At 39.3% G+C, this 22442-nt stretch overlaps 1 protein-coding gene across 3 annotated transcripts in view; it reads left to right on the top strand.

Moving 5' to 3' along the window:
- Positions 1-22442, top strand: part of ehbp1 (EH domain binding protein 1) — a 389620-nt gene that overhangs the window by 169267 nt on the left and 197911 nt on the right. For all 3 annotated transcript variants that reach the window (XM_060831882.1, XM_060831884.1, XM_060831883.1), the window contains one exon: positions 22128-22306. In XM_060831882.1, coding sequence (XP_060687865.1) covers positions 22128-22306 — 179 coding nt within the window. The remainder of the gene's footprint in view (positions 1-22127; positions 22307-22442) is intronic.

The following is a 22442-nucleotide window of genomic DNA, read 5'->3' as shown; positions in this document are numbered from 1 at the left end:
AAAGCTTCTTTGCATGATGCTGTTTGACTCCTTACTTACTGATCAGTGTGATGTTAAAAATGGCTGAAAGAATCAAGTGCTGGCTAGACTTAATTTTGTCACCAGGTTAAATTCCAATAATCAGTATGTATTTATGATCTTACTGTATTGACTGAGCAGGAAGCTAAAATAAATTAGTTCATACATTTTACATGACACTTCTTATATTCCTACTGCACAAAAACATTTTAAAACAAATTTATTACTTTGAAAGTGCAATCAGTATTGCATAGTCAAATCTACTAGCCAGTTTGAAATACAAGACCTGCGGAAAGCAGTAAGTTCACTGGGCAGGTGATCGGTTTTGGTAGTGTTCTTTGGAAACTCTGCCTATCCTCAAACACTGCTGTGGTGTTCATCTGTCTAAGCAGACAGAAAAAGCCTAATTACTTGTCATCTGAATGCTGGAACATTTGCACAGCACTATACTAACATATGAGTCAAGAGTATGTGTACAGGAAGTGGAGTGGGACCTGAACCAGCATTTTTATCTCAGACATGAAAATTACCACTAATTTATTAATTAATTGTCGATATGTTTTTCTTAAAACAAATTTTCCTGACATCCAAAAAAGTATTCAATTTCAAAATGTGCTTGCATGTTCACAGAGGCATTAAAATTGCAGACTTTGTTGATCTACTATTTATTTAAATAGGTGCTTTTGATAGAATATCATGGCATTTTTCAACAATTGTGATCTCTTTGATTTTCCTACAAAATATTTAATGAAAAACTGTTTTTGCTGGAAGAGCTTAACTGATCTTCAAGGTAATCATTCATTCAATTTGTTTACTTTTTAGCACTTTAACATAATCACTTTTGTGGATTGTTTTAGATGTTTATATTATTATGATTGCAAACTTGAATTCTGCTAAAGGACAATGATAAAAAGGTGACAGTGCATGAATTGAGCTTGTTCATTGTTCCATTGGAGCTCTGTACACTTGTTTCTTTCCTGCATCCTGTTTTTCCCTATTCTAGTCAGAAAACGGTTGAAAAAGAACATGTGAGAGTTTCAGTCTCTGGAAATGGGAAATAATAAAGTGTTTGGTCCACAAGAAAGTAGTTAAAACTACAATAGATCATGACTACTGTAAATGTTAGTGTAGATAGAAGGACTCCTTTCTTTTTAGCAATAAAGATTCCAAAGACACATTATCAATGTTTCAAAACAGATTCAAACTTGAGGGTTATTTGGCTGCATATTGAAATAACTCCACAGAAACAGGTATCCTGTCACAAAATCATTCTTTGTTTACACATGGAGAGTCTTTGATACTGAGCCAGCTCCCCGAGTGAACAGAACCACTGACACTCCTGTTTATATCTGTCAGCCAAGGCTCCCTGATTGGATCAGATTAATAGCCCCAATCAAGGAATTCATATTTTATGAAGTCCACCTGGCTGACCTTGTTGCAATCACTGAATGCCCATATTAATGCTGTGGTTGGCTGATATTGCCTCTTGGTTCCTACCTATACAAGAATCAAAAATGGGCTATGAGCGCAGGTCAGTACTAAGTCCAGAAAAACTGGTTCTGGTTAGATAGGTGAATAATTGGTTTATTCAAAAAATTGTTATAGGAGGAGGAACTAAATTATGATGATAAAAATTAATCAAGTAACCATAACTCTCAACATAATTATAGACATTCATTATTTTAATTAGCTTTGAGTAGGCAAGTAATGACAATACGTTGCAAAATGCAAGTCTCCTTAATTTACAGAAGAAAAATGAAATATCTACTGCACTTTTCATTTTGTGTTAAACACTATAGATCATGTGTTATTTGTTCAATTTTTTAAAATTTTCAATCATTTACATGCTATTTATAAATTTAATAAAATGTGCTTCTCTAGTAATATACAGCCTTTCAGCATTATTTGTCTTATCATTTACGTTCTATTGCCAATATGCAGTAAAACATCCAGCCCCATCCTGATAACTAGATGTTGTAGAAACGAGCTCTTCTTGTGTAGATTTTTCAGCGTGTTGGTTGGGGGAATTCTTGTGCATGATGATGGACTTCGATGTGTAACAAACCAGGAAAAAAAGAATTTGGGTCAGTGGGAGATTTTCTGATGCAAATTTAAAGTATTTTTTGTTGTTCAGGGTGCCTCTTATTTTGTTTTGGAAATAATTAAAATATTGATTTTTGTAACCCAGCTAGTGCTAGTTTCCTGCATCCTTTCTCCTGATCAGTTTGTGGTGTTGATTTGATCTCAGCCCACAGTGTGTTTATGGTAGGGCAGCAGAGTTGATCTTCCAATTGAAATGATAACAGACTTATTTTTATTGTACCACTGATAGATTATTGATTAAATAGCAATATTGTTATCTTCAATTATATCAGTGTCACTAATTTATTCCACCTCTGTTGATCCCCTCATTTGTATGAAGCGCATCATGTATGTGTTGGAATTTTATTAAGATTATAAGATGAATTACTGAAAAACAGAGTAAAAATACATGTAAAAGGAAAAGAGCGTGAGCATTGAAACTGATTTTGCACAGCAGAGGGGAATGCTATATGACTTAAATAATGTGTCCATAGATTTCAAAAGATACAGAATCATGGTTGAGTAATAAATAGCAAAAGAAATGAATAAGGCCTTTATGATCAAGATAGCTTCTTCTAAGAACTCATTTAGGTAGGCACTGTGTTAATGCAAAAGTATGAATTAGTCAATCCAAAATATAAAATAAAGCTTGTGAAGATGCTTTTGAAAGTGTTTTTTTTTGTGTATGTAACTACCATTATATCAGTCATTACCTTCAAAACAAAAATTTCAATTAAAATCCTCTTAGCATTTTCTTTACATTTACATTTAAGGCAAAATGTCATTTTTTGTTGTGCAACTTTAGTTCTGGTAATAAATTATTGCATTTTTAAGTGGTTAAAATGTACTTGTCCTGTCTTCATTGCCTGTAGTGGTTTGAATGACACAGCAGAAAGGTTTGGTAACATTAGCTTAATCTGAGTTTATCCTGTCCCTAAAACACAGGTGTGTGGGCTTAAGCCCAATTGAGGGTTTTCCTCTGTAATACCGAAAAACAGGTAAATATTGTTCTTGTGGTTAAGATTCACTGATAATATGAAGCTTTTATGCCAAGGCCATTGTAATGCTCAATTTTAGTATTTATTATGCTTGTGGAGTATTTTTTTCCGTCACATTACTATAACAAGAAAATTCTGTTTATAATTTAGTTTTATTAAAATATCTATTGTTCCAGACATTTAATATAGTCTTGCTCTTATTAGTAGCTGAAAATAGATTTTAATTTGGTTTGATAAAGTTTGTTAGACTAGGTTATTGCAATAGCAACTGCAAATGCTGTTTTAAAAAGGAATTACTAGGTATTGGCTTTGTTCCTGTGGTTTAACATAATCTGAATCCTATGTTCCAAAAGTTGCTTTGCCAATTATTCCTATTATTTTTCACTCTTTCAGTTTTAATGTCAGTTGCCTTTAATTGAAATTGGGGTTGGAATTTTTTTTTAATGGACGTCAGTTACTCTGTAATATCAAATTCAAGTCATATGATCTCCTCTTTATGCCCTACCTAAACGATCATAGAATCACCATTGTTCTTAAACTTTCCTCCGATTCTGCCCTAGAATCTGGAGTTTTAACCTTAAACTAGTATTGGCATACGTTTTGATTGTGTAAAATTTTACTAGTTACTTTCTGCTGGACTGTATCTGTTAGTTTTAAAACTGATGTAAAATTTTTATTGGCCTCCTAAACCATAGGATATGAATGGTACTAGAGTTTGACAACTAAATGATAGCCTTTAACTCCATTATTATAGCAAGTGTCTAGGCTCTGCCAGTGACTGAGTTGACAACAGCATTAGTCTTTGTCAAACTGAACTTTATAGATTTGAAAGCCCAGCTAACCTCAAGCAGAAAACTGTTGGAAGTGACACCATACTACACAGCTGATTGGTCAAGACTCCCTCCTCCTTGTTTCGATGGTTTAGCTTTTAATGGAAATTGCATATTTGTGAATGCGAGGTATGAACAAAACAAGGTTAGCCAGTAATGTCCTCTCTGATTGATTGAATACCATTTACATGTAACAGTTATCTTTGAACTACTATTACCCACATACGGGCATTGGTTTCAGCAAGCTAAGTCCTGTTGTCTGATAACTGTCGAACTATAAAGCTTCACTTTTGATGTAAGGTTAGGAAACTGATGCCTAGATAACTTGTGGACCCCCCCCCAGCCCTGTGTATCTGTAATGCTCAAATCCTAATTTCATTGGATGCAAGATAGACACTGGATTAGTGGCAGAGATGGTAAACTGGGTGTTGTATTCGCAGCAATGACAGCAGACTGGGTGCTAGATTTACAGCAGTTTTAAAAATTTATTTGTTCATGGAATGTGAGCATCGATGACTAAGCCAGAATTTATTGCCCATCCCAATAAGGATCAGTCACATTGCTGTTGATCTGGAGTTACGTGTAGACTAGACTATGTAGGGATGGAGATTTACCCTCACTAATGAACTTCAATCAGTTGGGTTTTTACACCAATCAACTATCACTAGATGATCCCCATTAGGCTAGCTTTTTTAAAAATTCCAGATTGTTATTGAATTCAAATTTCATTAAGTGTAATGGTGAAACGTGAACAAATGTTTTCAGAACATAAGCCTGGTGTTCTGAATAACTTATCCAGGGGCAATACCTCGATGTCATTGCTTCCTCAGTGATGCTGAGCAGGGTGCAGGATTGGTGGCAGTAAGGGTAGACTGGGCACAGATTGATGGCATTGATGCTTGACTGAGTGCTAAATTGTTGGCAGTATGGGTGGACTGGAAGTGGATTGGTGGCAGTGACATGAGACTGGGAATGGATTGGCTCCATTGTTTGCGGACTGATTGGATTGGCTTCAGAGATGGGAAGTGAGTGGATTGGTTTCATGTGCCACTTGATAGCACAGTTGGTAACCCTTTCAGCACTTCACTGATGATCAAGAATAGGCTGATGGGATAATAATTGAGTGGCTTAGATTTTCCTGCCTCTTGTGTACAGGACATACCTGGGCAATTTTCCACATTGTTAGGTAGGTGCCAATATTATAACTGTACTGGAACAGCTTGTCTGGGGGCTTGCTGAGTTCTGGAGCACAAGAATGTTGTCAGGGTTCATAGCCTTTGTGGTATCCAGTAACTCCAGCTGTTTCTTGATACCATATGGAGTGAATCAAATTGGCAAAAGATTAGCATCTGTGATGTTTGGGAATAGTGGAGGAGACTGAAATGGATCATCCATTCAGCACCTCTGGATGAAGATTGCTATGAATGCTTCAGCTTTTGCAGTGATTGTGCTCTACTCCTTCACTATTGAGGATGGGATATTTGTGAAGATTCCTCCTCCAATGAGTTGTTTGATTATCCACCACAATTACTTTGAAATAAAGCTGATCATAATATGTAGCAAAATTAGGACATTCGGCCCATCAAGTCTCTCTGCCATTCAATCATGGCTGATCTCCTCCTCATCTAAGTTCCAATGGGTCGTCCATTCACTTTGAGGCTATGCTTAAGTCCTAGGCTCTCCTACTAGTGGAAAATCACTCCATTTCCACTCATTCTATGTCTTTATCCCAGGTTCATTTAGACCTTTGGACCCCCTCCAATGCCAGCACATCCTTCCTTAGATATGGAGCCCAAAACTGTTCTAAACATTCCAATTGCAGTCCGACTAGAGGCTTATACAGCATCAGTAATACGTTCCTGCTCTTGTATTCTATCTGTCTTGAAATAAAAGCATTTTCCTTTCTAACTGCCAACCAAACCTGCATGTTAACCTGAAGAGAATCCTGAACTAGAACTCCCAAGTCCCTTGTGCTTCCGATAAAGGGCTTTTGCCCGAAACTTCAATTTCCCTGCTCCTCGGATGCTGCCTGAACTGCGGTGCTTCTCCAGCATCACTCTAATCCGGCTTCAGATTTCCAAAGTCTTTCCCCATTTAGAAAATAGTCTAAACCTCTATTCTTCCCACCAAAGTGTATAACCTACCATTTTGCCACATTGTATTCCAGCTGCCATTTTGTCCACTGTCCTAGCCTGTCCAAATGCTTTTGCAGCCTCCTTGTTTCCTCAACATTACCTTTCACTCCACCTATTTTTGTGTCATCTGCAAACTTAGATGAAGAGCTTAGACTGAAGAACTTAGATTTGATCCATTGGATGTGTGATTGCTTAGCTCTGTCTATCACTTACTGTTTTCATTGTTTAGCGCACAATTAATCTTCAGTTGTATCTTCACTAGGACAACACCTTGTTTTTGGTATGCCAGGAGCTGCTATTGGAATGCCCTATTTCACTCTTCTTTGATCCAGGGTTGATTTCCCATGCTTCCTAGTAATTGAAGAGTGGGAAATATGCTGGGCTGATGCTCAATTTTGAGTTGCTGGATCTCTTCAAAGTCTACCCCATGCTGATAATGCCAAGCAACATGGTGAAAGGTATACTATTGTGGACATGTTTCTTTGTTTTCACAAGGACTCTGGTGGTCACTGCTACCAATAAAGTCATGGGCAAATGCATCTGTGACCAACTGGCTTGGTGAGAACGTCAAGTAAGAATTTCCCTCTTATTGGTTCCCTCACAACTTGCCACAGACACAATCCAACAGCTGTGACATAGAATCATAGAGTTATATACAGCACATTAACAGTCCCTTCGATCTAACTCATTTGTGCAGATTGATATCCTAAACTGATCTAGTCCCATTTGTCAGCATTTGGCCAATATCCCCCTAAACTCTTCCGATTCATGTACCAATCCAGATGCTTTGTAAATACTATAATTGTACCTGTCTCTACCACTTCCTCATTCCATACAAGTGCTTTAGGACTCAAACAGCTTGGTCAATAAACGTACTGTTAAGCTGTTTTTGGTGATTAAAAATTAACATCATAACTTAAATTTAAATTCTGTTAAATACAAGCTGGAAAAGATTTTTTTAATGAAAGAAGCTAAATTAGTTAATTTATTTCATTGTAGTCACATTTCATTGATGTTTGTATTGAAATATTCTATGTTTAGAGCTTTGTTACTATAGCTTGAACTATAACTATTCAACTTTCCTGTTACAGTATTAGAGGTTTATATCAAAATATTCTACAGTTTGATTTTTTCTTCTTTTAATCTACGCAACTGTCCTGTATTTGTGCCTCAAGTTACTGGCAGTGTTAATGATTGGGTCCTTTATCGAGATCAAGATGTGGTTTTGGTGAGAAGCTTTTCTCTGCCTTAGTTTGCCAATTGGCAGCACAAATTGTTGATCCAGTTCATAATCACTGTACTACTGCTCTGGAGTAACATTACCAATTCTAAAGCAATTCTAAAAGCATTTCAGCCCATATTATGTATCTATTTCTTGAAGAGGTCCTGCAGTGTAGATGATTCCCACTGTATGATGAATGGTTTTCTATTATCTGCTCGTTGGGTGGACTCTGTCCTGGGAGAGATTCTAAGTGAACCTTTTTATTTTATTGCATTGTTTTTATTCTAACTGGTATTCTTAGCCCTGGAAGAAATCAGCATGAATTTCAAGGACTCTTTTTACACAAAAATGCAATAATTTCAAGGCCTGTGAGCCTTCAAGTGTCACAGGACCTAAAGTTATGATATAGAGAAGCCGATGTTGGACTGGGGTGGACAAGTTTAAAAACTTGCAGGCAGTCAATCCATGTAATATTTTATAAACTCCACTTTGGAAATAGAACCAGTCTGACTCAAGATTGGGATACAGACAGACTCTAATCTCACACTTTTAGCATATTGTCTGAGCTGAGATGTCCTTTTTTTATATAAAACGTTAGTCATCTTGACAATGTGACTTAAAAGCAATTCTGGGATTTACATATTAATGAACCAAAATCTGTAACCCATTCTAAAATATGAAAGACTTAATAACAATCTAGGTTTGTTAATTATATCATTTTACTTACATAACACTGTAATCGTTTGCTATAAATTCTGTGTCTTAAGGTCCTGCTTCACAACCACCTGAAAAAGGAGCAGCGTTTCGAAAAGGAGCACTTCCAAATAAACCTGTTGGACTATAGCCTGGCGTTGCATGATTTTTAACTACATAAAGGAGGTCATTAAGATACATTAAGGTACATGGCCCTTCACAAACTCAACACTTCACTGGTTCACCCCATGACAAACCACCTCCTTCCTTTATTCATTTATGGGATGTGGTGACATCTCAATTCACTCAGTGCCTTAAAGGTGTGAGGATAGAGTCTGTCTGTACCCTAATCTTGAGTCAACGTGTTAACTCTGCTTTTCTCTCCACAGATGCTGCCACACCTGTTGAGGTTCTCCAGCAGTTGTTTGTTTCACATCTCAAACGTCTGTATTTTTTTTAATATAATATGAAAATGCAGTCTTCTGTATTTTGGCAATATTTGCATTTTTTTAAAATAATATATTTTTATTAAGAAAAAGTAGATTTTTAAATATTACAACAAATACAAAACAGTACAAAAATAGTACAAAACTAAACCCAAATAATAAAAAAAATTCCCCAACCCACCCTCCCATACGAATGTATAAACATATATAGAGAAGTATAAAATTTTAAAAAAACTGGCTATTTAACTAACTAAATAAATACCTAACAACAAACAAATAAATAGTAAAAACTCAGCCCAGCCAAACAAAACACTCATACATACACAGTTCCTCCTCCCTGGATATTGGACTCATGAAACACAATCGTTATGGCTATATAAAAGCCCTTGTTAGTGTGGCAGATAAATCTGTGTCCAGGTATTTCAAAAAGGGTTGCCATGTCTTGTAAAAATTCTCAGTTTTGTGGTGTACCGTATTTGTGAGAAAATCCAGGGGAATATGCTCCATAACAATCTTCTGCCAACCCGACAGGCCTGGGGGGTTTTCTGATATCCAACCTAGCAAGATATTCTTCCTTGCACAGAATGTAAGAATATTGAAAAGTTTTTCCTTATGCGAGTCTGCAGGAAATGCAATGGGTTGGCCCAAGAGGAGCGAAATAGGGTCCTTCTCCACCCCTACACCTAAAATCCTCTCCATTGCACCCACCACAGCGCTCCAATATGTTTGAATCCTGTCACAAGACCAAAGACAATGGGTAAGAGTACCCGTGCAGACCTTGCACTTGGGGCATGCTGAAGATACCCCTGGTTTAAATTTTGACAAACGTTCTAGGGCTAAGTGGACCCTGTGGAGAATCTTCAACTGTAAAGCATGGATCCTATTGTAAATTGATATCTTCCTTGCATTCTCCCAAATATCCTTCCATGCCTCTGAAGAAACTTCAACACCCAGCTCTCTCTCCCACATCTTACAGAGTCGATCAGACTCACCTGAAGTGGCACCCCCCAATTGGTGATATAAAGTACTGACAGAGAGTGTACTCTTAGGCCTTAGTACCCCTCTTTCTATGTCAGATTTGTAGGGATCAGTCAAAAGTGTGGTCTTTTTTTGAATAAAATCCCTAACTTGAAAAAAACGAAAGCGGTCTCTACTAGGTAAATCGTACTTCCGTACTGACTGATCAAAGGGTGTCATTACATCTCCCTCAAATAAATCACCCCTAGCAAGATATACCCCTAGCTGCCCAACGTTTAAATCCTGAATCTATCATACCTGGTTGAAAACTCGGCATACCCACTAAAGGTGTAAACAAAGATGTTTTGCCAATATTACCTTCCCTCTGCCGAATTGCCCTCCATGCTTTAACAGTATTGATGACTATTGGGTTATGGCAATATTCCTTAATTGTCCTCACTTGACCAAAAACAGCAAACTGATAAGGGGGCACCTTGCCTGGGAGACTTCAATATTCAGCCATATTGAAAGAGGGTCCCCACAAACCCAATCACTTACGTAGGTCAAAAGTGAGCTTAATTGGTAATTTTTAATGTTCGGAAGGTCTACTCCCCCCAGTCTGTGAGGCAACTGCAGTTTGGCTAATTTAATGAGGGGCCGTTTACGGTGCCAGGTAAAGGAGATGAACCAACTGTTCAGTCTCCTGAGTGTTTGTTTATTGAAAATCAGGGGGAACATCCATATAGGATGTAGCAAACGAGGGAGAATATTCATCTTGATAAGCGCTATCCGACCCAACAATGAGACTGGAAATGCCTCCCATCTTTGGAGATCTTGTTTAATTTTTTCAAACAATTGAGTAAAATTGGCTTTGAACAGCCAATCCAGAACTGGAGTAATGAATATGTCCAAATACACAAAATCCCCCTGTGAAAACCTAAATGGGAATCTATAGTCACTCTCAAGAGCCGACTCTTTCATAATACCACCCATAGGCATAGCCTCTGATTTAGCAAAATTAACCTTACACCCTGAAAAAGCGCCAAATGCGTGAATGCATTGTATTAAGCAAGGCACTTAGACTGCTGGATTTGTTAAGAAAATTAGAACATCATCTGCATACAGCGCGATCTTATGTAATTTTGACCCCACTTCTGGAGTTGATATGTTGAGATCCCCACGAATGGCCTCTGCCAACGGTTCAATCACCAACGTAAAAAGTAATGGTGAAAGGGGACAGCCCTGCCAGCTGTCCCTAGAAATATTAAAATTGCTTGATCGTACCCCGTTGGTAATGACCGCAGCAAGAGGTACACTGTAGAGAACCTTTACCCATCTTATGAAAACTTCGCCCAGACCAAACCGGTCTAGAGTATAGAAAAGGTACGGCCACTCAATTCGGTCAAATGCCTTCACTGCATCCAAAGAAATCACCAATCCCTGTATTGACTGCTGTTGGCATGCTTGAATTATGTTCATCAGCCTCCTAATGTTATTGGAGGATCTGCGACCCTCTATGAAGCCCGTCTGATCCTCTTTAATAATAGAGGGTAATACAATTTTCAGCCTTACCGCAAGAGCCTTAGAGAGGATCTTAAAGTCCACATTTAAGAGCAAAATGGGCCTGTATGAAGCACAGTCTTCTGGATCCTTCCCTTTTTTAAGAATAAGTGAAATATTGGCCTCTCTCAGAGATGGTGGGAGACAAACATAACTGTATGAATCATTAAACATATTCAGCATCGGGCCTGACAGTATAGTTATAAATTCCTTATAGAATTCACTGGGAGGTCCATCAGGACTGGGCGCCTTTCCACTCTGACGCTGCCTCACAGCTTCCTGCACTTCTTGTTCTGATAATGGGGTATCGAGAAAGGAGTGTTGTTCGGAAGTCACACCCGGGAGTGTCAGATCTCTAAAAAAGGATTCCATTTTGGCTTGCCCCCCCCCCTCACAATTCTCAGACTGATATAACTGAGAGTAGAATCTCTGGAATGCCACATTAATCGTTTTAGAATCACATGTTAGGTTCCCAGACCCCTTCCCTAATCGCTGTAATAGTTTGTGGGGCACTTCTCTTCTGGCAAGGTATGCTAAGTATTTGCCTGGCTTGTCACCATGCTCATATAACCTTTGCTTTGCAAAATCCAGCTCCTTCTTTGCCGTCTGCGTGAGCACGGAGTTTCGTGCAGACCGCAATGCCGTAATCCTCTGTAGTTTGACGAACAAGGGTCTGTCAAAATAGGCCTCCTCGGCTGCCTTCAACTGTGCTTCAAGGAGACGTTGCTGCTCACCCTTCTGCTACTTCCTACTTTTGGAATATGAAATAACTAACCCTCTGGCATAAGCTTTGGCAGTTTCCCAGAGAACAGATGAGCTATCAACCGAGCCTGTGTTGATGTCTAGAATGCCTGAAATTCCCTAGAGAAATACTCCACAAGCTTGCTGTCCATGAGAATAAAGGGGTCCATTCGCCAGTTCCTTGAATCCACTATAACATCCTTAATTTTAATCATGAGGTACACTGGAGCATGATCAGAGATGGCAATATCACCAATCGTACAGGGTGCCCCCAGATCCAGGGTTACCGCAGGGGTCAGAAAAAATTCATCCTTGTGTGACATCTATGCGGATTGGAGAAAAACGTAAAATCCCGACCTGTAGGATGGAGACACCTCCAGACGTCCACCAATCCTAATTCCCCACACAAACCCAATAACTGTTTAGTTTGTGCAGAAGGTATCGAGGGACCTTTAGGCAACCTGTCTACTGTGGGGTCCATGAGGCAGTTAAAATCTCCCCCTATAATGATGTGCCGAGACTTGAGACTTATCAGTTTAGAAAAAGCATCTGCCAAGAATTTAAGAGGATGAGCTGGGGGACAATAAACATTTAAAATGCCATATTCTTCCCCATTTATCAAGGCTTTAAGAATTACAAACCTCCCGTATGTGTCTTAACACATTCCAACAATTTAAATAAGAGATTTTTCCTTACCAATTTAGCCACTCCCCTACTTCTGGTATTAAATGATGAAAAATAAACTCAGTCAAAGCCATTCTGCTGTAATTTCATCCTTGTCATTTCTCCTTGTCATCCAAATGTGTCTCCTGTAACAAAGCAATATCCACCCTCTCCTTTCTAAGACTCAAAAGTACCTTCTTCCTCTTAATTGGTGAGTGGCTTCCCTTGATATTCCAGGTACACCATTTAATCCAATCATTAGCCATAATCTTCTGCAATTACATTTAAATTCCAGAGAGGAGGAACCCGAACCACAAATTGCTGAGCCTTAGTGTCGCATGGTCCACCAAATACAAAAACTACATAAACTAAAACCACTGCATTTAACAAACATACAAAATTATTAAAAATAAAAACAACAAAAATCAGAGAACCAACATATAAAGCGCCAATAGCACTGAGTAGGGGAACTCACCCCCTGCCCGGAGGGGGCAACTACCCATCCCGAACTGCCCATAAATAGGCATCTAACCATCTCCACCACCTTCACTTCTCCCAGCTAAAGCCGCATCGCAAGCACAAGCTAAAAAGAGTAAACATCCCATAGAATATCAATATGAATAAAAAAGCATTCTTTTATTTAAAAAAAGGGGAATAAATTCCCCATCCTTTGGTATGTTCTAACTTAGAAATTTAAAATGTACATCTTAACCACCGCTTGACATAGTTTGAACTAAATTATTATCAATCGAGGAAAAAAAGGGGAAAAACAAAGCTCCAACCGGATTTCCTCCATTCCTTTTACAGAATGATAAACGCCTACCCAAGTAACAGTATTTATACATACTATAATTGTTTAAATTAGGTTAGTTTGTCCACAAAGTCTGTTGCCTTCTCCAATGTGTCAAAGAGATGCATGGATCCATCTAAGGTGATCCGAAGCACTGCCGGATATCTCAGGGAGTACTGAATCCCAAGCTCCTTCAATCTTCTCTTGACACCATCATACGATTTTCATTTCTGGATCACCGCTGCTGAAAAGTCCTGAAAAAACATGATTTTAGACCCCTCGTAAACTTGGGCCTTTGGATCCTTCCCCTGGAGTCTGGAAACCTTCATGACTCTCTCCTTATGCCGGTAATGATGGAACTGCACCAGGGAAGGACGAGGGCATTGACCCAGACCCGACCTCCGCACTGTGACCCGGTGAGCCCTCTCTATCTTCAATCCTCTCATGCCAGTTTCCAAGTCAAGGAATTTCGGAAGCCCATCTTCAACAAATTCCGCAGGCCACTCACCTTCCTTACCCTCAAGCAGATCGATGATCCGAATGTTTTTTCTCCTGCCCCTGTTTTCAAGACCATCCACTTGGTCACGCAAATTATGAACCTGCATCTTCAGGGCTTGGATCTCTTCCTTGAATGAACTGGCATCAGCTTCCACCTCTGTGATCCTGTGCTCCACCTCATCCTCCTCTTCTCCAGTCTCCCAGCTGCTGCTCATGCTTCTGCAGCATGAGAGAGACTGGAGCCAGCTTCTCTTCAATCTGTTTCCCCAATATCTCTCGAGATTTCGAGAGCTGGTTCACCAGGTCCTGGAGAGTAATCTGCTCCGAGGCTGCTGCAGGCCCGGCCTCAGATGCTGCTCCTCCCTTTTTAGGCATTTCTGGATAGCTGATTTTTAAATGTCTCTTGGGACTTCACAATCTTTCCAACACCCCAAGAAATCCTGATGACCTGGGTTGGGTGGTTAAAGGACCGTCCTGCTCCTGCTGCAATGTGATCTTCTCAGATCGCCGCCATCTTAGATACTCCTGCATTTTTTTAATATTGTGCCAGTATTTACCGGGGCTTCTTCCGTAATGTACTGGTATTTGCCTGGGATTAAGGGGAGTATGCCAGTGCTTAGACAGAGCCCAGGTGCAGACAGTTTAGTACAGAAAGTTTTGATACTTGCTCATAAAGTAGGATTGTAACATTCATCCTGTAAAAATACTTTAATTATGTTGTTATATACGGCTTAATGATATGAAACAAATTATTTTGTTAAGAAATGGGTTATACTGTAATCAATTATTTGCTAACAGATTACATGATTCAGTTCACTTTGTTCTGTTAATTCTATTGAATTCTAAATACCTTCTCGGTCTCAGAGCATAATCTATAGTTGTTTAATACAGTCTAAAAGTTCACAAAATTGGTCATTTAGTTATCTTCTGGAATAGGTTGTGTTTGTCTCCTTTAATGTAAAGTGTGTTTGGCAGTTAATAACTGAACTGTACAATTGAGGAATGTCTGCAAATTTAATCCCTGGATGGTGCTGAAATAACTGATTTCAGCTGGGACAAGAATTGAGGATTCATTTTTGCAGCTAGAGGGTTACAGGAGAAATGGGGCTCCTGATTCTTCTTTGATGTCTCCTGATTGGAAGAGTTTTTGTATTATACAGTTCAGGGCAGGATAAAACTTGCTGTCATAACTTGTCAAAACTTGCATGTACAGAATAATCAGTGGGCATGCAGCTGGGAATGGTTTGAAATTAAATTAATCTCCAGCAAAGAACAGATACTTGCAGGGCAGATGAGTAGATGATGATGAGAGCACAACTCGATCAGCTATGATCTTATTAAACTGCACAATGGGCTCAAGTGGACTGAATGGTCTACTGCTTCTAATTCTTGTTTTCAAGAAGGAAAGAGGAATTGAACGAGGAAAAGTTACTTTTGGTAGTTTTATTTGTGAATGTGTATATTTTGTTCAAAAGAAAAAAATAGAATTGTGATACTCGTTAACAACTGTGGGTTGATGAGGTTTGACAAGAGCTGGAGCTACTCAAAATAGATTAGTCTGGTGAAAATGAAGTGATTAAAATTGGGACTCTGCAAGAGGCTAGAAGTGGAGGCGAGAAGACAACTCTAAGGTTGGTCAGGCTAGAGGAGGAGGTTACACATTTAAGCAGGGGGTGAGACCTTGGAAGTATTTGAAAAGTACGATAACAATATTGTGAGATTATTGAAATCTGTTCAATAGCAACAAACCAGGCACCTGTAGTCTTACTGAGACAAAACACTGTATGTACTGAAAACAGGATTGACCGATACTAGCCAGTTGTTTTAAGAACATAGAACATAACAGCGCAGTACAGGCCCTTCGGCCCTTGATGTTGTTCCGATCTTTGGAACCAATCTGAAGCCCATCTAACCTACACTATTCCATTCTTGTCCATATGCCTGTCCAATGACCATTTAAATGCCCTTAAAGTTGGCGAGTCTTCTATTATTGCAGGCAGTGCATTCCACAGCCTTAATAAGTAAAGAAACTATCTCTGACATCTGTCCTATATCTATCACTCCTCAATTTAAAGCTATGTCCTCTTGTGCTGGCCATCACCATCTGAGGAGAAAAGCTCTCATTGTCCACCCTGTCGAGTTCTCTGATGATCTTATATGTCTCAATTAAGTCACCTCTCAACCTCCTTCTCTCTAATGTAAACAGCCTCAAGGCTCTCAGTCTTTCCTCGTAAAACCTTCCCTCCATACCAGACAACATCCTGAGTAAATCTTCTCTGAATCCTTTCCAAAGCTTCCACATCATTCCTATAATGCAGTCACGCAATACTCCAAATGTGGCTGCACCAGAGTTTTGTACAGCTACAGCATGATTTCATGGTTCCGAACTCAAACCCTCTACCAACAAAAGTTAACACACCATATGCCTTCTTAACAAACCTATCAACCTGGGTGGCAACATTCAAGGATCTATGTACCTGGACACCGAGATCTCTGTGCTCATCTACACTACCAAGAATCTTACCATTACTCTGCATTCCTGTTACTCCTTCTGAAGTGAATCATCTCTCACGTTTTGGCATTAAACTCCATTTGCCACCTTTCAGCCCAGCTCTGCAGCTTATCTATGTCTCTCTGTAACCTACAACATCCTTCATCACTATCCACAATTCTACTGATCTTAGTGTCATCTGCAAATTTATTAACACATCCTTCTATGCCCTCATCCAGGTCATTTATAAAAAAAGAGAAATAACAGTATACCCAAAACACACCCTTGCACTACCCCACCATTAACTCAACTCCAGGATGAACATTTCCCATCAACCACCAACCCTCTGTTTTCTTCCAGCTAACCAATTTCTGATCTAAACAGCTACATCGCCTACTATTATCAAATGCCTTATTGAAGCCCAGATACACCACATCAACTTTACCCTCATCTACCTGTTTGGTCACCTTCTCAAAGAACTCAATAAGGTTTGTGAAGCATGACTTACCCTTCACAAAATCGTGTTGACTATCCCTAATCAACTTATTGATTATAAATGATGATTATAGATGATTAGAAATCCTATCGGGCGGCACGGTGGCACAGTGGTTAGCACTGTTGCCTCACAGCGCCTGAGACCCGGGTTCAATTCCTGACTCGGGCGACTGACTGTGTGGAGTTTGCACGTTCTCCCCGTGTCTGCGTGGGTTTCCTCCGGGAGCTCTGGTTTCCTCCCACAGTCCAAAGATGTGCGGGTCAGGTGAATTGGCCATGCTAAATTGCCCGTAGTGTTAGGTAAGGGATAAATATAGGGGTATGGGTGGGTTGCGCTTCAGCGGGTCGGTGTGGACTTGTTGGGCCGAAGGGCCTGTTTCCACACTGTAAGTAATCTAATCTAATCTCAACATATCCACAACCGAAGTAAGGCTCACAGGTCTATAATTTCCAGAGTTGTTTCTACTCCCCTTCTTGAACAAGAAAACAACATTTGCTATTCTCGAGTCTTCTGGCACTATTCCTGTAGACAATGATGACATAAAGATCAAAGCCAAAAGCTTGGCAGTCTCCTCTCTGGCTTCCCAGAGAATCTTAGGATAAATCCCATCTGGCCCAGGGGACTTATCTGTTTTTTACACTTTACAGAATTGCTAACACTTCCTTCTTGTGCACCTCAATCCCATCTAGTCTAGCAGCCTGCATCTCAGTATTCTCCTTGACAACATTGTCTTTTTCTAGTGTGAATACTGATGAAAAGTATTCACGTAGCACTTTCCCTATCTACTCTGAATCCACGCACAACTTCCCACTACTATGCGTGATTGGCCCTAATCTTACATTAGTCATTCTTTTATTCCTGATATACCTTTGGAAAGCCTTAGGGTTTTCCTTGATCCTATCTGTCAACGATGATTCATGCCCCCTCCTGGCTCTTCTCAGCTCTCCCTTTAGGTCTTTCCTGATTAACTTGTAATCCTCAAATGCCCTAATGTAGCCATCACATGTCATCCTAACATAAGCCGCCTTCTTCCTCTTAACAAGAGATTCAACTTCCTTGGTAAACCATGGCTCCCGCAGTAGCTGGTCCTTGAATAAGCTCCATATTTCAATTGTGCCCATCCCCTGCAGTTTCCTTCCCCATCCTCTGCATCCTAAATCTTGCCTAATTGCATTGTAATTGCCTTTCCCCCAGCTATAACTCTTGCCCTGCGGCATATACCCATCCCTTTCCATTACTAAAGTAAACATAACCAAATTGTGGTGGCTATCATCAAAGTACTCATATACGTCCAAATCTTAACACCTGGCCAGGTTCATTACCCAGTACCAAATCTAATGTGGCTTTATCCCTTGTTGGCCTGTCTACATGCTGTTTCAGAAAACCCTCCTATACACATTGGACAAAAAATGACTCACATTTGAACTATAGTATTTCCAGTCAATATTTGGAAAGTTAAAGTCCCCATAACAACTACCCTGTCACTCTTGCTTCTATTGAAGATCATCCTTGCAATCCTAGCTCCTACATCTCTGGAACTATTTGGAGGCATATTGAAAACTCCCAACAGAGTAACCTCTCCTTTCCTATTTCTAATCTCAGCCCATACTACCTCAGTAGACAAGTCCTCAAACGTCCTTTCTGCCACCGTAATACTATCCTTGAAAAAACAGTGACCCCCCCCCCCCAAAACCTTTGCGATTTTCTCTGTTCTTACTGAAACATCTAAATCTGCAACAACCATTCATGTCCCTGCTCTACCCATGTCTCTGAAATGGCCACAGCATCAAAATCCCAGGCAAGTTCACCCACCTTATTCCGGTGCACCTGGCATTGGAGTAGATACACTTCAAGCCAACTTCTTGCGCACCGGTGCCTTCATGCAATCTTGAAATCTTAGTTCTGCCATCACTACTCTCAACCTCTCGTATACTTGAACTACAATGTCAGTTCTGATCCCCCTGCTGAATTAGTTTAAACCCACCCGAAGAGCATTAGCAAATATCTCCCCCAGGATATTGGTACACCTCTGGTTCAGAAAGAGAGCCCCAGAAAGAGCCCCAATGATCCAGGAATCCAAAACCCACCCTACTGCATCATTCCTATAGCCACGTGTTCAACTTTTCTCTCCTCACCTCGCTAGCACGTGGCATGGGCAGCAAGCTAGAGATGATAACTCTGTTTGTCCTAGCTCTAAGCTTCCACCCTAGCTCCCTGAATTTCTGCCTCAAACCCCCATCTCTCCTCCTATCAATGTTGTTGGTGCCTATGTGGACCAAGACTTGGAGTTGCTCCCCTTCCCCCTCAAGGATCTCGAAAACATGATCTGAGACATCACGATCCCTGGCATGTGGGAGGCAACACACCAACCATGAGTCTCTCTCATTCTCACAGAACCTGGTATCTGTCCCCCTAACTATGGAGTCCCCAGTGACTACTGCTCTGCTCCTCTTCCCCCCTTCCCTTCTGAGCAACAGGACAGACTCTGTGTCAGAGACCTGTGCCCCATTGCTTCCCCCGGTAGGTTGTCCCCCACAACAGTATCCAAAACGGTATACTCGTTGTTGAGAGAACAGCCACAGGGGATCCCTGCACTGTCTGCCAGTTCCCTTTCCATCCTTTGATGGTAACTCATCTACCTTCTTCTTTTACCTGAGGTGTGACTACCTCCCTGTAACTTCTCTCAATAACTCCCTCTGTCTCCCGAATGATCCAAAGTTCATTCAGCTCCAGCTCCAGTCCCCTAACGTGCTTTCCGAGGAGCTGGAGTTGGGTGCACTTCCCACAGATGAAGTCAGCAGGGACACTAGTGGTGACCCTTACCTCCACATCCTGCAGTAGAAACATTCAACTGCCCTATCCCACTATTCTCAATTCCCAATGCAACCACTGAAAAACTACAAAAAATAAAGAAACTAGTCATGTTACCAATCCACGCAAAGAACCTTTTTTGTTTGGTTAGAGGAGGAGGATTGATAGGAGACATTACTGGAGTGGAATGTTTCCCTTATTAACTATGTATTTAAAATGCTTCATAAAATATTTATGCAGCAAGCACATGAAGCAACAATACAGCTCAGTGAATTAGCATTGCTTATTTTAAATCATTGGGGACATATTATTCACAACAGCTGAACAATTAGTCGCACTCTTTATTTATCTAGTGTTGTGTCTGACAGTAATAAATTAAAACTACCTGACCAGAAGTACTTCAGCGTGGGGAATATGATGATCAGATGTGCAGTAAGTTCACTATAAAAGAACTTCACCCTGATGCAGTATACCTGTAGTAGCACTTGTTGGCCATATGAGGGGGTTTATGTCCAAAACAATCCAATCAATCAGACTCCTATTTGATTTTAAAAACTAGACTACCACAGACATAAAAATAAAATGTATCTCCATAGGAGATGTTACATCGACAAACATACCCACAACCACAGCAGATGTTACATATCTTTTATTAGTAAATGACAATCACTGAAATAATATTTTTACTCAACAATTAAAGTATTCTGGTTGTTTTATCTTGATAGTATTTGACATACAACTATAATGCAGTCTTGTTTAAATTTAACCAGTACTGAGATGATAAAATGGGAAAGTGAAATTGAGCTTTCTGATATGATAAAGGTTCAAAACCTTTTAATCATTTTCTAATACTCAACCTTCATCATATTCTATTAGTCACCTTTTATTAAACTGACACATTTTCTGTTTGTTGTGTTTTATGGATACAGTGGGCATTTATGATATTTACTTTAAGCTCTGTTCTGAATCACTACACCAGATTTCTTCGATGTGAATTACGTTTCTGATTAAACATCCACGTTCTTTTGAAACAATCTTTTAAAATGTTGATTTGAAAGTGGTTTTGTTTTCATGACCAAATTATGACAACAAGTCTTACTCATGGAGAAAGCAATCTATAAAGAGCATATTTCAAACCATGTAGCTAACATTCACAATTAGTCCGAGGATTCTATTATAATTTTATAATTTTGTTTTATTCAATTTCATAAAATGATCATACAATGTGGAAGCAGGCCATTCGACCATTGAATCCACACAGTCTCTCTAAAGAGCATCCCACTAAGATCCACCCTACTACCCTATCCCTGTAAGCCTGTATTTCCCATGGCTAATCCACACAACATACACATCCTTGGATACTTTGGGCAATTTAGTATGGCTAATCCAACTAACCTGCACACTTGTGGACCCATGCAGACACAGGGAGACTCCATACAGACAGTTGCCTGAAGGTGGAATCAAACCTGGGTCCCTGGTGTTGGGAGGCAGCTGAGCTACTGTGCCACCCTAGAAACTATTTTTGTGCATTAAGTCCCTAGCTAAATGACCAAAGCTTATTTCTCAATAAAATCACAGCATTAGATTATCCAGTCGTTCCTGTTTGTGGGAACTTGCTGTTGTCTGCAAATTGATTGCAGTGTTTGCTATACTTAAACGGCAAGTACAATACAAAATCATTTGAGTACATTCTCAGGTCCTGAAATGTACTATAGAAATGCAAGGTTTTCTTTCTAAAATCCACTGAGGAACAATAATTACATTTAAGTTGATAATGTTTCAACCTATGATTAGTGTTTTATCATGGGTACAGTGATTTGCACTACATTATGTGCATTTTTGATTAATAAATAGACATTTTATTGCATTCAAAAAATTGGAGACATAGATACTATTATTAATTTAGGGTTGCCTTACCAAGAGGTCTGGCAGAATGTGTTGTTAAAAAGAAAAATTTGAAGATGATAAATTGTAAGCATAATATCAGATATTTTGTTTTCATGTTTCAGCTTTAAATGCTGAAATTTTGATTAAGGCAGTAAATGTAATTTTTAAATCTGGAATATGTATTTAACAGTAGGAGTCCTAAACTCTTATTAATTAAAATACTGAATAATATCCAACATTTATTACGTGTAATTCTGATGGAAAATCTGACTGGTTAATCATATACTACTCTGTTTAGAATATGTGCGTAAAATTTATTAGCACACCAAACAGTAAAAGCTTCAACACAAGAATTCCACTTTGTGGACAATATATTTTGCTCCCTAAAAGATGAAGAATTGTGACTTAAATTGTTAAAAATCAGCTGGAAAAAAATGCATGGGTGAATCTTCATTACTTTATCTTTGCATTATGTAGTTTACAAAGGGTTACAAAACATATCAGCTATTTTATAGGTAACAGGAGGTTATATGTGATGTTTTCACCCCACAAATGGCATAATGTATCACTGCATATAGCTTTTGACTTATTACTGTGTACATACCTAGTAACATATACTGACTTGGTTTTACAAGATCGATGCCAGTAGATAGGAGTTAGATGATGGATAAATATTATCTCTTACAATGATTAGCAAAAACTAAATATTATTGAAGAATGAGGCAGATATAAGAAAATTGTAATCTTTCTAGTTGGATCAATTAGTGTTAATTTTCGTAACTTTTTTATTATTATGTTTTTTTCCTTAGCCGAGCCCAAACCCAAGTCCTGTTCTGGGGAAAAAGCCAAACGCTACTCAGTCACTGCTTGCCTGGTGTAAAGAAGTAACAAAAAATTACAGAGGAGTGAAGATCACAAATTTCACCACTTCATGGAGAAATGGACTAGCTTTCTGTGCAATTCTAAATCATTTCCGATCAGACTTGATGTAAGTGTTGAACGTAGCTTGACTAATATAAAAAACTGACCAGTGTAACAGAAACACAAACAGAGGTTGCTGACAAAGCTCAGCAGGTCTGGCAGCATCTCTAAAGAGAAATCAAAGTTAACATTTCGGGTTGGGT

Source organism: Hemiscyllium ocellatum, chromosome 10 (genome assembly GCF_020745735.1).
Source record: "Hemiscyllium ocellatum isolate sHemOce1 chromosome 10, sHemOce1.pat.X.cur, whole genome shotgun sequence".
Taxonomy (NCBI): domain Eukaryota; kingdom Metazoa; phylum Chordata; class Chondrichthyes; order Orectolobiformes; family Hemiscylliidae; genus Hemiscyllium; species Hemiscyllium ocellatum.
Note: the sequence above shows the minus strand (reverse complement) of the source record. Positions and strands in the feature narration are given on the sequence as shown.